This window comes from Capricornis sumatraensis, chromosome 2 (assembly GCF_032405125.1).
Source record: "Capricornis sumatraensis isolate serow.1 chromosome 2, serow.2, whole genome shotgun sequence".
In the NCBI taxonomy this organism is placed as follows: Eukaryota; Metazoa; Chordata; class Mammalia; order Artiodactyla; family Bovidae; genus Capricornis; species Capricornis sumatraensis.
The window spans coordinates 14,426,921-14,444,024 of record NC_091070.1 but is presented as its reverse complement, the minus strand read 5'-3'; the positions used below and the strand labels follow the sequence as shown (position 1 = coordinate 14,444,024).

At 48.5% G+C, this 17,104-nt stretch overlaps 1 protein-coding gene across 1 annotated transcript in view; it reads right to left on the bottom strand.

The window, feature by feature from the left end:
- The window catches only part of POMT2 (protein O-mannosyltransferase 2), a 40,802-nt gene that overhangs the window by 6,594 nt on the left and 17,104 nt on the right, over window positions 1-17,104 (bottom strand). Inside the window, exons 6-14 of the mRNA XM_068964378.1 lie at window positions 15,806-15,965; window positions 14,018-14,124; window positions 13,115-13,197; window positions 11,004-11,113; window positions 7,047-7,113; window positions 4,525-4,594; window positions 2,752-2,830; window positions 1,433-1,584; window positions 907-998 (exon numbers count right to left, since the gene is read on the bottom strand). Of these exons, the coding sequence (XP_068820479.1) occupies window positions 907-998; window positions 1,433-1,584; window positions 2,752-2,830; window positions 4,525-4,594; window positions 7,047-7,113; window positions 11,004-11,113; window positions 13,115-13,197; window positions 14,018-14,124; window positions 15,806-15,965 (920 nt within the window). The remainder of the gene's footprint in view (window positions 1-906; window positions 999-1,432; window positions 1,585-2,751; window positions 2,831-4,524; window positions 4,595-7,046; window positions 7,114-11,003; window positions 11,114-13,114; window positions 13,198-14,017; window positions 14,125-15,805; window positions 15,966-17,104) is intronic.

Here is a 17,104-nt window from a genome sequence, read left to right as displayed (position 1 = left end):
ATTCCCTCAGCCTGTAGCACTTAGCAGGCATTCTGAGGGAGGCAGTGGCAACAGATGAAAAGCCCCACCCCACCGCACCCTCCACCAGAGGCACCCAAACCCCTCGGGCTGTCACCCTTCATGACGGTGCTGCCCAAAATGTGGCTCCCACACCCAAAGCAGGTCGTGAGGACTGAGACCCAGCCTATCTCATTCACCAAGGCATCCCCAGAGCCCTACAAGGCTCCCAGCATACTCGTCAGTGAATTGTTTAATTAGCTAGTTAATTAGCTGGTTGGTTAAATTAGGTGGTAAGAATGAAGTGGGAAGCATGCAGAAGAAAAATCAAGCCTAAAGGGTGTAGTTTAGGAGGCAGAGGATGAGCTCAGAGACTCGTTGAGTTGAAATGACACTGGACTGGAAATGTCAGATTGGAGCCTGGGAGTATAAATACAGGATCGATCAAGGGCCATGGCCATCACCTTCTGTAATAGCCTCGGCTGGATGTGGGGAGGGGAGGAGCCTACGCAGGGGCAGAAAGGGAAAGCACCAGCTTGCTCTGAGCCTTGAGGTTAGGGAGGTAACCACAGAGGGGACAGAGAGCCCAGAAGGAGGCAAGCGGATGGACCTGCATTGCAGGCGGCAGGAAGAGTCAAACCCAGTGAGAGGCAACCAGCTCTGGCCCCGAGTGAGGCCACCAGTCACTTGTGGGAGAAGAGTTTAAGAAGGATAGGAAGTCTAAGTGAGCAGCAAGAAAAAGGAGCTGCCCATGCAGACAATTCATATGAAGAGACTAGGTTTAAAAAAGGAAGATAATGCAACAATAAGATACCATGGCAGCAGAGTCTGTAAAGGGTTATTTTCCTCAGATGAGTGTGACTTAGAGATGTTCCCTTCAGAGCCAGCCCAGGACATGACCTCACTCACATTTGGGATTGATATGGTCCTCCACGTTCCAGATGGAACTGAGGGTTTCCTTTAGGTATGGTGTGCATGTGACTTCCAACTGCTCCCAGCCCCTGTGAAAAGAAGTCACAGATGTCTCTCAGAAGACTTGAAACTCACCAGACAGCAGTACTGCAGCTGCATGGAACTCTTCTCTTTCCAACCTAGTGGCCATGCTCTTTCCAGCCTCTCACTTTTCTGTTCCATGACTATCCCAGAAGTAGTCTAGCATACATCATGCCCAGTTTAGAGACACAGAACCAGAGAGCTTTCACAGGCCAGAGATATAAATGCTCAACTATTACAACACGTAAAACACCACAGGAACTCTGGAGCTCTATGCTCCATAAAGTTCTTGATGCCTTTTCTCCCTCCATCCACCACAAAGACAAAGCAACTTCGAGGTGAACACTGATCATTCAGGAATGGAAGTTTGGGGCATTCTCCTTACAAGTGTGAAAGGAGAAGCATGAGCCACTGCTGGGATGCTAAAACCCCAGAGACTTACCACTTGGGCAGGACCTTTCCCGAGGAGCCCAGGACACAACCTGTGACCAAATGGATGAGGCGAATTCGACTTCTCAGCACTTTGATTCGGTTTCCAAATTTTCTGTTTATAACCTCAATCCGCCAGAAGTCATTCGAGTCCCCTGACCCATTCTGCCACAAAAATCAAGAAAAAAATACAAAGAAAATATTAATAAGATGACTTCAGAGCAGGCGCATCAAAAAAGGGAGATGGTCAGCCTTTCAGATGCCATCATGTTACAGAGGTCAAAGACCAAACTGGCCTAAGTGACTGAGGTGGGAAGGAGAAAAGGAGGGCCAGAGAAACATCCCAAGGAACATCCCACATAACTGCCATTTCCCCAGGCCTCACTATCACAACCAAGAAAAGTAGTATGAAGCCTGGAACCTGAAGTCCAATTCTTCACTTCGCAGAAGTACAGTTTAAGTTCTAAATAGATGCTTCTTCCCTTAAATTAAACTCAAGACATCACCATGAACCAACAGAAATAAATTTGGGTCATTTGCATCCGTCACCATGGCCATACGGACACTCATCCATCTAAGGAATGTCTGGCCTAGATAGCAAACTGTAGAAATTAAGACAGTTGTATCTAATTCTCATCAGGAGATGCCCACCAGAAAAAGATGAAGTTCAGAGTCTTGGCTCTATTATAATGTGGGATAAGCAAATGGAAAGAGGATTGGGAACTCTACCTTAAGGAACCCAGAGTCTTTACTGAAGCACCAAAGCCCTTGGAAGGGAACTTAGACAGCTAGTCATAAATCTATCTTCTCACTAGGTGTTTTTGCTTTCAAACTCCTTCCCAAGTCCTAAATACTCATAGAGCTTCCTCAATAAGCTGCATCACCCCAAGAAGTAAATATCCAAAAGCAAGGTAGACAATATTCCTCTGAAGAACAGAGAGGTAATCTGTAAAAATAAAGCCAATGAGAATTTGGGATCTGGCAAAGGATAGACCTGTCTATTCTTCTGGGTTCATATTGTGGCCCTGTGGCTTCTAAGTACAATATGATTTTAAAAGAGACTCAAATAGTATTCATATTTGACATTTATTATGTGTCAGAACATAAAAATGGCATGGTTATTATAGAGGCAAGAGATGGAAAAAAAATAGACTTCACAGGCGGCCTTTCCCACAGCAAGCCTAGCCAAAAAGCTCCTGAATGCTAAGAGTCCCTGGGCAACCAATCGTTAGGAACATTCCGGAATTCTGGGAAGGGCGTGCTCCACCTCATGGAGCTGAGCCAGGCCCCACAATGTTTGGCGTCCTGCTCACACTCGAGTGGCTCACTTACTATGCCATAGCCAGTGACCTGATAGTGCTTCCGGGTCAAGGGGGCCTCGTGATAGTGACTGTGCAAGTTCCGAGAAGTCCTAGAAATGAAGAGAGAGAAGTGCCATTATCTTGAAGAAAAGAGATGTGTGATGTTTCTTCTTTTGCCCAGGATATTCAGAGTCATTTGTTCAGGGAAGAAAAATTAGAATCCAAACTACAAAATCCAACAAACCAGGACCTTCTTGCCCATTCACTCACAAGAAATACCCAGAGAACTGAAGAGCTGCCCAAGCCAGGAGGGACTGGACCACATGCCAAGAAAGAGGCTTCACTTCTTATTCACCCACAACTTGAGCAGGGGGGAGAGGGGATGACTGAACACATTGGTGGTTTGAGGCAAGCTAGTCTGAGTTATGAGGCAGTTTTAGGGGGAAGAAAATTAAAATTTGTAATCCACATATGCCAGAGATAGGCAAACCTCCTCCCTCTCATCTACTGTTTCTGCTCCTGTCAGTTTTACCAAATGGGGATCTGTGCAGGAAGTAGAGGGTTTAACTGAGATTTTATTTACTTTTGCTTTTTGTAATAATCCTTACTTTTATCTATAACAAGTAGTCAATGTTCATTATAAAAATAAAATTAAAATTTAAGTATCCATAATCCTACTGACTAGGGAAAAAACACTGCTTTTATATCTATATCTATATATAATGACCACTGATTTTATTTTAAAAATCTGTATGTGATAATTCACATGAAACTTTTGCAGGGCTGCTTCTGTCATCTACTGTTCCCATTCATTTTGTACACAGTGCCCTATTTCCTTGAGTGTTTGGTTACTTTTGGGGTGCACTGTTACTGAAAAACTATTTATAGGAATGGATAACAACATTTCTTTCCCAAAAGAGGGTTCACATTTGCTTTTGGCCAGGTACCTAGGAGACATTACCACATCTAGGATTATGTTCATTTAAATTAAATTCATGCCTTGAAGATTTTGAGACAATCCATGTAAAATGAATTTGGATTGCAAATCCATATGAAGATCAGTTGGTAATCACTACTTCTCAGGAACCAGATTTTGTTTCCCTGACAAACCTTAACCCCCAAGGCACTCTGACCTCCCAAATAAACTCTGAATATAGGTAGGGCAGATTTACCCTAACACCACGCCTTTGGGGGTTATAAATCTGAAGTGAAGATCACAATAACTCACCACTTTGGGTGAGCCTAAAGCTTGGCCTTCAAAATTTCTCTCAAGAGGCAGTCAAAAACCAAAACTCAAGATCGTAGGCTCAAGGCAGAAAGGGCCACAGCATCCCACATTTTCTCTGTATTTCCCCTTTCACTGAGATTTTGATGTAGCAATTCCTTACTATCTTGTCGGTTCTTTATGCTTTTCAGAAGATGTTTCTACATTGTTCTGGCATTTTTAGTTGTTTTCAGGGAGAACACTGGAGAAATGAACTAGTTTGCCATATTCAGAAACAGACTCATATCTTTTTAAAGGCAACCCCTTAAGCAGAAATTTTGGGCCATTCAAATACTGCCCCCACCCCCTGCTGCCCCTGGGCAAAGGGAAACTGAAAGGTACCCTCAAAGTTCAACTCAAAGTCCAAAGCTTCCCAAAGCCAAAGTAGGCAAAGTAATTATTCTCCCATTTTAGCATAGCAGCCTTGCTCCGTTTACTAGGGCCTTGGTCCACATCTGATTCTGTTTATTTCCTGCTTAAAAGAGCTCCCTACTTTTGGGCTCAAACCACTCATTTATGCCAAACAGTAAATTTACTTACTCTTTGTGTTCTAGTCGAATGATGTCTCCATGTCTCACAAACTCCACTGGGTGTGAAGGGTCTAGGGGATCTGGTAAGAAGAAACAAGCACTGATGTCCGAAATCATTCACTCATTAAACTAGTATTAATCGAGGGCCTACCAGTAAAGAGTTATAGTATTTACAACGTGGTAAGTCCTGATCCTGCTGACTTCCCCGGTGGCTCAGACGGTAAAGCATCTGCCTACAACACGGGAGACCTGGATTCGATCCCTGGGTTGGGAAGATCTCCTGGAGAAGGAAATGGCAACCCACTCCAGTACTCTTGCCTGGAAAATCCCATGGTCTGAGGAGCCTGACAGGCTGCAGTCCATGGGGTCGCGAAGAGTCGGACACGACTGAGCGACATTTACTTTACTAAGTCCTGTTCAAGGTGCTGACAGAATGCTGTGGGATCAAAGCCAACTGTCTGAGAGGAGAAGGGAAGCGTGTCCCAGAGATAATGCTGGAAAAGACTTAAAGGAGAGGGAGAATTTTGTCAGGTGAACAAGTGGGGAAAAGGCACAGAGGTATGAAAGAGAAAAACTCATTTGATCAATGGCAAATGACTTCACATGGTTAAGGTGGGCAGAAAGGAGAGTGGGAATCGGCCAGGGGATGGACAAGTGGGGCAAGACTGTGTATGCCAGGCTGGGAAATGTGGCCTTTAATGGCCAAGCACTGAAGCCCCCAACTAGAAGATTTTTAAGCTGGGAAGATAAATAATAAGATTTTCCTTTGGGTAGTAAAAATAAAGTCTTCCAAATATTAATTCCAAGCAAATGATCATTTGCACAGCTCTCTTCAAAATCAAACATTAAACCCTGCATATTTTGCTAGTGATTATCTTGTCTCTGACAATAGACTTGATCAACGTGAACCAAAGAAAATGATGGAAGAAAAGGACTACTTCTATATCATCAAAAAGTCAAGATCAATGTAGATCTAATGAAGTGATGACAGTGGAAAAGGAAAGTGGCAGTAATCAGAGCAACACAGAAGGATCCTTGCAAATTTCTGTCCCAGGAGTGGACACCAACACTCAAGGTCAGGAAAGAGATCTGCCAGGACAAATCACTGGCTTGCAAGAGAATTAGAGAACTCAACTAGAGAGATTCCCATTCCTACGCTGTCTTCTAAGGTTTCTTAAAAAGAATAATCAGCAAGATGACAGATCAGATACACCAACAGGGAGGGAAGTTTTACATGGGCCTGTAGAGGAGGGGCACTCACGGCCATCAAGAACAGAGACCTTCATCAAGACAGTTCCCACTTCCCAAGTGCTTGAGGCAACCTGCCTTCAAATGACTTCTTCATTACTGGGTGAAATGCAGCCAGCTTAACCTGGAAGCTACAACAGGGTAACAGAACAGGGATGTTTAAAGATTTGGTCTGTGCCTACGTGACTTTAGAAAGAAAGCTGGTAAATCCTCATTGCAATAGACCACTTATATTTGGCCTGTTAAGTCAAAGCACAATCTATACCAGTCTTATAAGGTATGAAACAGACCTGGCAGAGGAGCCTGGCAGGCTACCGTCCACAGGGTCGCAAAGAGTTGGACATGACAGAAGCGACTGAGTATACAGGCACACAATGGTGTCATATTCATATTACTGAGGAGCAGGTGCAAAGACACTGGTCATGTCGGTCATGTTTCTAGTGAGAAAACCATGGCAATAAGAGGAGCTGGGGAAAGGAACAGAGAAGATGAATTCAGATGAGAAGCTGCCACTTCCCCATGAAGACCAGGAGCAGCTGACTCGAGACAGGCTGAGCCAGGTGGTGTTTGCCGAGGAGTCACAGTGTACACCTGCGGCATAAGACAATTGGCAGGTGAGTGGGAGATGCCCTCTGTTCTGTTCTCTTCTCAACTGAAGCAGAAGGCACAGTCTGCAGGTAGCCAGCTGTCTGTCCAAAACACAGAAGACATTGACACAGCCCTTGCCACAAAGCTCCAGGAGCCCAGGTGTGCTTCAGAGCTGCTTCGCACAGGTGGTCAGAGGCAGCTGTGCAGGCCTAGACAAGGCCAGCCAGAGGGCTGGCAGGCCCACAGGTCTCCCACTGACTGGCCCAGGCCTGGGCCAAGCAGTGGGCAGCGGCCCTCTATCACATCCAGACAGCCAAGCCATACCACACGCTGGGGACTGCACGGCTTGCTGTGCACCAAATCAGATGAGAGCAAGGACTGTGTGTCCCCAGTACATGCCCAGGGAACCTCATCCAGACCAAGTCTGAGGCTCGGCCTGCTCTCTGGCTTCAAAATGACAGCTCTCAGGGCCCGATCTTATCACTCTAGCTTACTACTTATCCTTAGACCAACCACAGTCCCTGGGACATAGCGGGGGCTCAATAAATCACTGTTGAAAGGATAACTGAGATCAGTCAAGATGGCAAAGAATCCTCAGGAAAGCCCATCCTAGAACCATTCTTTTGGAAGCATGAGGAATGTTAAAGAGGGCTCAGAGTAAGTAACAATAGAAGCATCAGTTCTCTGCTGCATTACCTGAGTTCGAATTATGCTTCTTGATAATCCACAGGTTGTTGTAGTCCTTGTGCAAATAGGTGGTGACCTGGGTGGGGTAGGGGAAGGAAGGGGAGGTGGGAGGGAGGAGAGTGTTACCATCAGCACAGTCAGCCACAGGACAGTCAGCAGCGAGCTGGGACTGCTCCGGGCTCTCTCAGAAGCCCCAGCCACCCACCCGAGGGGCCGTGTTTCCAGATGGGCCAGAAGCAGCGTTTGGTAAGTGTGGTTTTCTCCTTCCTTCAGCACTTAGAGGCATCTTCCCACAAAAGCCCTTTTGACTGGTCTCTTCGTGCCTCCCCGCATCCTGTCTTTCAAGCTCCAGCCTCCGTGAGGCAGAAAACATGACAACGCAGTGTAACACAGTCTGCAGCACAAAGAGGATTTAGCGCATTTTAAAAAGCCGTCAAGACCATGCCTCAAACTCTTGACATGAAAAATTCAGGCTGTTATATTTTCTAAAATGTGGTCAAATGAAATGGAAGAAGCTCTATTAATATCTTGCCCTAGAAGCCTGAAATTTTAGCCATAGCCATTTTGTATATGCTAATTTTTAAAAATGGCGTGTGTGTGTGTGTGTGTGTGTGTGTGTATGTCCATGCACACATATTAATGCTCCGATTAATCCACCAGCAAAAACCTTGGGAACCCCAATAACAAAGGAATAGTTAACATGATGGAATGTCCACAGGAAAGAATATTACACAGAAAACATTTCAGGGTTTTTTTTTTACCAGCACAGGAAAAGGCTTATAAAATGCTGCTGTTGGAAACGGCTACCATCTATTGCCAGGCTCTGTGCTAAGCACTGGGCATATCTCATCTCTAGGCTGTAGGTACAATGGTTACCCTCACCTTACTTATAAGGAAACTGAGGTTAAGCAGTTCCACTCAAGGTCACACAGCTTGTCAACTAGAGAGACAGGATTCAAACCCAGCCAGCTAATCCAAAGCTCCCAGGATAGACTACATACATACAATCATGTCAAGCATGTAAACAAGCACATAAACACCCAGAAGCAACAAAAATAAACACTTCTCTCTTACAATGTGAGTTTTAATAACTCCAGTTGGATAAAACATGACATTTACCTCCGAAGTGGTTTGGAATTAGCATATAGGAAAAAAATTATTCATATATTATGGCTGCTTTGTTTCAGTGGCTCTTGCTTTCTCAGAAAAAATTAGGGCCAATAGTATTAAGAACATACAAGAAGTTAAAAGTTTGGCAGCCATAGAGAAATTAAGTTCAAACTCTGGAACAAAAGCCCATACATCTACTTCACCCAACCTGAATTTACTCAAGGATGTTAAGCTTTTGTGGTGCTCATGGGTGCACTCTGTGTTGTTTGTTTATTTTTACAAAAATAATTATTATTAAAATTCCTATTAGAAAATTCATTTATTTATTATGAATATAAGTCCATGACCTCTTTTTCCCACTGAAACATTTAACAATGAAGTTTTTTTTATAATATGAGGTCTCCTAGGAACATAGGTATCCTATTACAGTAGAATGTTGTACATCAATCTACATGGATAAACACTGGTCCTCAGATTATGTCTAACTTTTTAAAAAATACTTTTCTACCAATTTTGCTTTAAAAACATTTAAAAATCAAGACCTAGAGTTGTTGACAAGACATTGAGAGGTTATTAAGTTCAATCCCCCAGTTTACTGATGGAGACACAGGAGGAAGGCTCAGAGACTCAGTCAGTGATAAAGTCAGACTCTCTGTCCCTTGGCCTACATGCTCGCTGTAGATGACTCTCACAACTTCATGTCTCCACCCATGGGCTTCAAGTGGGTAACGCTAGGACCAGCTTCATAGGGCCTTTCAGAACATGGCTCTTTGCACAGTATGAGTGAGTGAGTGTTAGTTGCTCAGTTGTATCCGACTCTTTTGCGACCCCATGGAGCCTGCCAAGGCTCCTCTGTCCATGGGATTCTCCAGACCAGAATACTGGAATGGATTGCCATTCCCTTCTCCAGGGGATCTTCCCGACCCAAGGGTCGAACTCAGATCTCCTGCACTGCAGGCAGATTCTTTACTACCTGAGCCACCAGGGAAGTCACAGCATAGGGGTTCCCAGGCACCACATCTGTTACTACATGACATTAGGAGCAAGGTATCACCACAGAAGGGCAACTGTATGTTAGACTCCTCTGGAAAGCTTAAAACTGAAACAAAAATACACAAGGCATGGGCCGCATCCCAGACTAATTAAGCAAGAATCTCAGAATTTTTTAAAAGCACTCCAGTGGATTCTATGAAAAAAGCGCAGTCAGGGCTGAAAACCACTGCGCTACAGAGAAGCAGAGAGCCCAGAATGGGAAACTGATATCAAAACCCAATACTCTGGGCCAACTTTCTAGTAAATAAGGAAATAATAATAAGACACTCTGAGATGCAACGGTTTCTCACAGAGTAAAGATTTAGCCCATTTGGCAGGAAGAGAAAGCACACTTCAAGCTTCTCAGGACAGCAGCCAGCCCTGCAGCCCCCTCCTCCCTCTCTCTCCTCAGGTCACCCATCTGAGAGCTCGGCCCTGACCACGCCACAGAAGCCTCCTGGTCAGAGCTGCCAGGCCTCCCACACGGCCCCGCCCAGGCCTCCTCCTCCGCAGTCTCTGCAGCACCTGAACTGCCAGCGTCTCCTGCCCCCAGAGACTCTGCAGGACCCTCCCCTCCTCTTCTCCTCCAGCCTCCCCGTCCATGCCCACCTTCTCAGCTGCTTCCCCAGCACCACTCTGAGTGCGCCTTTAATGCTGCTTTACACACTGCCCTCCCCTCTGCACACCCTTCAGGGCAATGTCACTGTGTCACTACACCTGTATGCTACACACTCACGTCTCCTTCCTGAGACAGGCCCCGGGCCTAGAACACACACCAAAAACTCATCTCCCAAGCCACACTTCCTCCTCCCTTTCTGATTACAGTGAACCAGCATCATCACACATACACCTTGACCTTCTGACCCCCAAACTACAGACCTGATATGGCTCACCCCGGACATCTGTCGGTCTCTGGGCCCTGAATCACTCCCCACTTCTCCCTGAGGACTGTTCACCATCCTTTGTTATGACTATTGCCTTTGGTCTGTTCCTCCTTCCAATCCATGACACTCCTGCTAGAGCTATCTTTCTAAGCTAGCAGCCTAATCACATCTTATCTCTTAGTAAGTTTCAATGCCTCCTCAGTGTCAGCAGAACAAAATTAAATCTACTGGAGGCCTCTTCACAAGCCGGTCCCACCAACCTCTCCAACACTCTCCTCCCTCTCAGGCACTGTCCCCACAGCCATACCGACCACCCTGTCACGTGGAAACGGACTGCGTCCCTCACCCGTTCAGATGATACTCACGGCTAACCCTTCAATGAGCACTTCACATGGATTATCTCCCCCAATCCTCACAACCTTAGAGATGGAGAGAAGTACCATTTATTTTCCCTAATTTAAAGATGAACCCACGGAAGCACAGAAAGTTAAAGGAATTTGTTCAAAGTCACACTCTTGTGGAACCAGGATTCAAACTCAGATACACTAGTCTGGTTCCCAGGTCTGGGCTTATAACCTTTACGCTCTGCTCGTCACCCACTCTGTGCCGGCCACCGAGCCAGGCACCAGAGCCTCCCAGGAGCCAGCAGCTGAACAGCAAGGAGCTGGAAGGAAGAAAGCACTCCCAGCTCAACGGGAAGAGGGTTACCACACAGGCTCGTCAAGGGTTCTGAGAATGCTGCCCACACCAGACACACCTGACCCAGGACAAGGAAGAGGCGGGACATGGTGGTCAGAGGGGAAGCCCCCAGGGGAAGCCTGGGAAGCTAGAGCAAGCCAGGGGAAAGAGAAAAGGGTACAGGCGGGGGCAGGGTGTTTCTAGCAGGGGAAACAGAGCAGGACAGCACGGGAAGGCAGAGAAGGGCGGGTGTGCCACTGACCTGCTGCTGGCGGGCGCCCACGCCCTCGGGGTAGAAGTGCCTGTGAGAGTGGAGGTAGCCGATGGCCATCCGCAGGTTCTTCACAGTGATCACGGAGCCGTAGGCCAGGTCTGGGAGGAGGAGGGCAGCAGATGGTGTGAGCTGGCCCGGGGTGGATGCGGCCCCTGACAGGGCTGGGGGTGGCTCTGAAGCCACAGGATCCCCCAGCCCTCTAACAGACTCCACTGGGCCCAGGACTGCGGAAAGCAAGACTTGCAGCTGCCTCCTCACCCCAAGGGAGTCACCTCAGGGGGAGGTCACCAGTGTCTCACCTGTGCCCTCCCCGCCCCTCCCCAAGGGAGTCACCTCAGGGGGCGGTCACCACAGTCTCACCTGCACCCTCCCCGCCCCTCCCCACTCCAAGGCACTTCAGAAGAGGCTGGGTTTCACAATGCTATTATCAAAGCACTGTTTATAAGAGCGAAGACCAGAAACAACTTGTCCCTTAGTCAAGGTCTACTATATACATTCCATGGAATAAAGAAGGAGAAAGTATTTATGTCTTCAGCTCGAATGTTCTCCAAGATATAATGTTAACACAGAGAGGCTGTTAAGATAGATTTTTCACTGTATATCATTTTGTGCCTTTTGAGTCTACCACATGCAGTAGTTGCTCAATGAATTTAAGCAAAAAAAAAAAACCCAGAGTAAACAGCTTACCCGAGAGCATCCATCCTCCCACCATAGGCCCCGGGTTATGGGAAAGAAGCCTCTTGACTGTCCCTCCTCTCCATGCTCTGCAATGTGGCTGCCCGCCCGTCCCCACTCCAGGGAAACAGGTCTCACAGCACCTGAGCTGGCTGCTCCTGCCCTCCTTTGTTCATTCATTTTGGTCAAAAGAATCAATTACACAGTGGATGCAAAGGGGGAGGAGGCCTGGCTGTGGACCTAGCAGAGTCCAGTCTTGGGGACGATGACCTCACACAGTGACCAGCATGGACGACGCGCCCGTGTTCCAGCAAAAGTGTGACAGCATGTGACATGGTGGGAGCCCAGCGAAGGGAGGAATAAATTCTTGCCCAAAGGGTGAGAAGAGGATGGCTTAATGAAGAGAACATAACTGAACCGAGCCTTTTAAATGGCAAGTAGGAATTTGATAACCCCACAGCACCATCCTTCCAAGGCCTCGTGCTGGCCAGCACACACAGCCCCGCACGCTGCTGGCCACGGCTGCGTCTTGATTAGGCTGTCTCCCTCCTCAACCCCACAGTGGCCCCTGGACTGCTCCTGCAAAGCCCTTCCCCCGCGCTCCCCAGTGACCTGACCTCTCCCTGTCCTCTCCTCTTTCTACAGCTTCTTCTCGGACCACAGCCAACGCCCAGCATCAACTGTCCCTTTTCAAAGGACTTCTTTGAAAACCTCAGCTGAGAGCCCACAGGCCCCACTGCGTGGGTTTCCTCAAGCTTCTCAAAGCCAATGTGGAACCCAACGTCTACCTTTCCAAGCCAATTTTTACCTGCTTTCCTATTTCTCATTCCTTCCACAGTCTGGGCAGGCCCACTGTGTTCCAGGCCCTGGGAAGACCACAGGACATTGTCCATGACTCCAGGAAGCAATCTCCTGGGCCCAACCTATCTCACTCTGTGTGCCTCTAATCCCTGCCCCCTGACCCCCTACAGAACTGATCTCTTACACCTTCGATCCCCAGAGCTCTGCGCTCCCTGTTTATATACTGAGCTCACATGGCCACATTGCATAGAGATCCTACTCCAGGCCCCATTGCCTCCAACATGGCTAACACGCGCTCAACTAGTCTCTGTGAACAGGACACTCTGGTGGGAACTGACCATTAGCCCCAAAGGGCTCACTCCCCCGCCCCCAGGTTCCCTCTGTTGTCTTCCCATAGCCACACCGGACAAGCCATCTTCTGATCAAAGAGTTCACTGCTCAGGACGCCCTCCTCTGCCTTTCTGTGTCCCTGTTCACTCTCATGAGTGCTCAGACCAGATTTAACTGATCTTTCTCCTACTCTGCCATCTAAAATAACTCAGGCTATCATATCGTCTTTTCCAATCCAACTCCCAGGAATCCCTCCCGCCCTTCTCTCTTCATAAAGGCCAAGAGACACTCACGCTCAGGGATGGACGCGTTGTGAAGGTTGTTTCCTGAAAGCCGGGCCTGGAAGGCAGAACTGAAGAAGCCATCACCAGGACCGCTGCGGGGGAGGGCGGAGCGGAAGGGAGCAGTCAAAGGAGTGGAAATATGATTTCCCAGCAGCCCTGGGAAGAGCTCTGTGTGGTTGGTTTAAAAGACATACAAGGGAGTGGTGGGCTTCCCAGGTGGTGCAGTGGTAAAGAATCCGCGCACCAGTGCAGGAGATGGGGGTTCAATCCCTGGGTTAGGAAAATCCCCTGAAGAAGGAAATGGCATACCACTCCAGTATTCTTGTCTGGGAAATCCCACAGACTGAGGAGCCTAGCGGGCTACTGTCCATGGGGACCCAAAAGAGCCAGACACAACTGAGCACCTGAGCACATAGGCACAAGGGAGTGGTGGCGCGGTGGAGTCAGAGAAACGGGGGTCCAAACAACAGCTCCCCTGCTAGTCAGGTGAATTCATTCAGTCTCAACATCTCATTTATAAATCAGGGATTTAAACAAATCAAAAGAACTGTTGTGACTAAATGAGATAATGTATACAAACACTGAGCACAGTTCTGACTCAGTCGCTGCCTTCTAAATGGGAGCTGCCGGTGTCCTTGTTATTATTACCCTCACTCCAGCTGTACGTGCTCAGGGTCCCCCATCCCTGTCAGCACAGGGGACCGTTTTTAGGGATAAGAGGCAGTTTGGCTACAAAGGCCTTCTCTTCTTCCTTCAGGCCAGGGTACCCAGAAGACAGAACCCAGGAGGAAACCAACCCTGGGTCCCCTTTGGATCACCCCAGCCACAGACCTAGGAAATCATGCAGCTCCTCCATGGGCTTAGAGACAAGAGAAGGACAGAAGCGAGACACTGGCAAGGCTCTGGCGGTACCTTTTGTTCAGCACCATGAAGTGAACAGCGTAGGTGGCGATATAGAGAGCCAGTGGCAGCACTATGAGGCACAGGATGCGAGCGGTCAGGTGTTTTCCCAAGGTCACCTGCAAACAGAGTCAGTACCGGCGTTGGGCACAGGAGGCTTCACTATGCCTTAGGCCTGATGTGTGTGTTATTTCTAAGTTTTTACATGTAAGTCACTGGAGAAGGAAATGGCAACCCACTCCAGTATTCTTGCCTGGAAAATCCCATGGACAGAGGAACCTGGTGGGCTACATTCCATGGGGTCGCAAAGAATCAGCCACGACTCAGCACATCAGCCCATATGTAAGTCATAATCAGAAACAACTGAAAAACTGGCCATCAAGAGAAAAAGGTATGTGGAAACCCTAAGCCTTCTTATAACACCCAACCAACCAAGCACTGCCGGGGGCTGACGCTGGCCAGCCCTCCGCTGCCTGTCCACACGCTCACCCAGGGCCCTTGGCTGTCCCCAGACTGCTGACAAGGCGGGACCTGCATCTTCAGCATCATCACCCCTCACTCCCTCTCCCTCCCAGTCACACCAACACCCTGCACTTTTCCTACTCTTCTTGCACTGCACTGGCCCCACCCACCATGTGAACATGAATAAATGCCCCTGATCTTAACTTTGGGCCTCAGCTTTCCCCCAGGAGCCTTCCTGGAATGCCTGGGCCTGGGCTCGCACCCTCCTCTGTGCTCTCACAGCACTTGTTGGCTGGAACATGACTTATATTTTTCTTTCCATTCTTATTTCTGTCTCCATTGTCTCTAGAGGGCAGGAATCTTGTTTTATTCTTCTGCATGTTCTGGGGCTCACACTCAGTGGATGGTCCGTCTATATTTTCTAAATGAGCTTGTTGGGACTTAGGGCCAGAGGTGATGGAGAAGTGTTACAGCAGAGCAGCAGGTGTGGAGTCAGCCTCTCCTTTCCGAATCCTAGATCTACCTTTCACTATTTGTATGACCTTGGGAACAATATCACCTCTCGAGGTCTGGTTCCCTCATTTGTCAAGGGGGTAATAACTACCTGCCTCACGGGATTGTTATGAAGGGAAATGAGATGATAAAGGTAAAGCATTGTCCATAATGCAGGACAGAGTCAGCTCTTAATAAATAATACTGTAATAAACTATAAGGCCCTTCCTGGCCTCCAAGTCCAGAGACTCTGGGTCAGGAAGAGAAAACCATTAAGTTCAGGAAGTCAGCCCACTGCGTTCACTCAAGCCCCACGTAGTCAGCATCTGCCACGCACGCGGCTGAGCCCAGTGGAGCAGGAGCCCCTTGGATCATCCGCTGTTGCTCAGTCACTCAGTCGTGTCCGGCTCTTAGCAGCCCCGTGAGCTACAGCACACCAGTTTCCCCTGTCCTTTGCCGTCTCCTGGAGCTTGCTCAAACCCATGTCCATTGAGTCGGTGATGTCATCCAACCATCTCACCCTCTGTTGCCCCCCTTCTCCTCTTGCCCTCAATCTTTCCCACCATCAGGGTTTCTTCCAATGAGTCATTTGTAGAGCATTTAAAAACCAATGCAGGAATGAAAGCCAAAAGAGAACCCCAAGGATGTCAGTCCATCCTCTCCGTTTCTTCCTCTCCAGCCCGTTGGTCATGGCCCAGCCCCTGCTGCCTTGTGCCCTCCAGAGGGCAGCTGGATCCAGCCCGCCTGGGGCCCGGAACACAGCCATTCTGCCCCCAGCAGCAGAAGTGGAGAAAGGCCGCTGGCTCTAGGGAGCAAAGACATTTCTAAAAGCGCTTGGGTTCTCACCATTGAAAGACTGAGGTCTCCGAACAGGTGCCAAAGGTCTGAAAGGGTGTTCCACCCCACTTGCAGGATGATAAAGAGGCCAACAAACTTGACTCCCAGAGCACCAGCCAGATTAACCCCGGTCAGGCTGAGCCAGAACCACCAGGGCGCAGAGAAGGGCCTGAAAACCAATAAGACATAAGAGTTCAGCTTGTCGGCTGGAACCAAACTCAGTAGCAAGTGCAGCGCGGAGAGGGGCAGAGGTCTCCGGACTCTGAGAGGCTGCCCTGTGGCCTTTCTCACGAGGGCTCCCAACCTCAGGGACCACGCATGGCGCCGAGGCGGATGTGGTCTGTGTAACCCCTGAGACTGCGGGAGCACCGTGTAAGAACACGATTCTTCTGGGGAGGAGGGTCATGGCAGCCCTGGCTAAGTAAGTAAGAAGCGTCAAATAAGCAAGAGCTTATTCTTCAGTGGTGACCAATCAAGTGGAAGAAAAAGGAAAATCCAGAGAAGCCCACTGGATTCAGGCGGCCTGTCCCCTGTAAAAGACAGCTATTACTGAGTGTTACTACGTGTTAGGCATTGTTCTGAGCACTTTGCTAGTGCGTGCATGGGTGCGCGGTCATTCAGTCATGTCCGACTCTCTGCGACCCCAGTGGGCTGTAGCCTGCCAGGCTCCTCTGTCCATGGGATTTTTCCAGCAAGCATACTGGAGTGGGTTGCCATTTCCTCCTCCAGGGGATCTTCCCAACCCAGGGATGGAGCCCGCATCTCCTGCATTGGCAGGTGGATTCTTTACCACTGAGCCACCAGGGAAGCCCCATGGAAGCCCCATTACCACACCCCGTATTAACCCTTTAACTTTCACTACAACCCCATGGAGGCAGAGCCTGTCATCAGCCTCTTCTTCCAGATGAGGACTTGAGGTACAGAGAGGTCATGTAACAGCTACCAGCAGTAGAGCACGGTGCTAAGCCAGCCAGGCGGTCAGTTCCAAGGTCTGCTGTATTAGAGCACTTAGTGCTCAGAGCTGCAGACCCCCAGGTTCCACAGCCTCGCCCCCACCAGAGCAAATGCGCCTTAACAGTCAAGATCTATGTGTTCCTGAACCCTCAGCTCTGGGCACAGTACCTGGCACATAGTATGTACTCAAGAAATGGCAGCTAGGAGGCGATATGGTGCAGGCAGAAGATAAGCCAAACTCAGAGAGAGCTGGAAGTCATGGCCTGGCTGCCATGAAATCAGGTTGCTTCTGGAAAAGCCTTGGCAGAGCCAGCTGTTTTGGTTTAGATGCAATGACCTATTCTACTCTCTTAG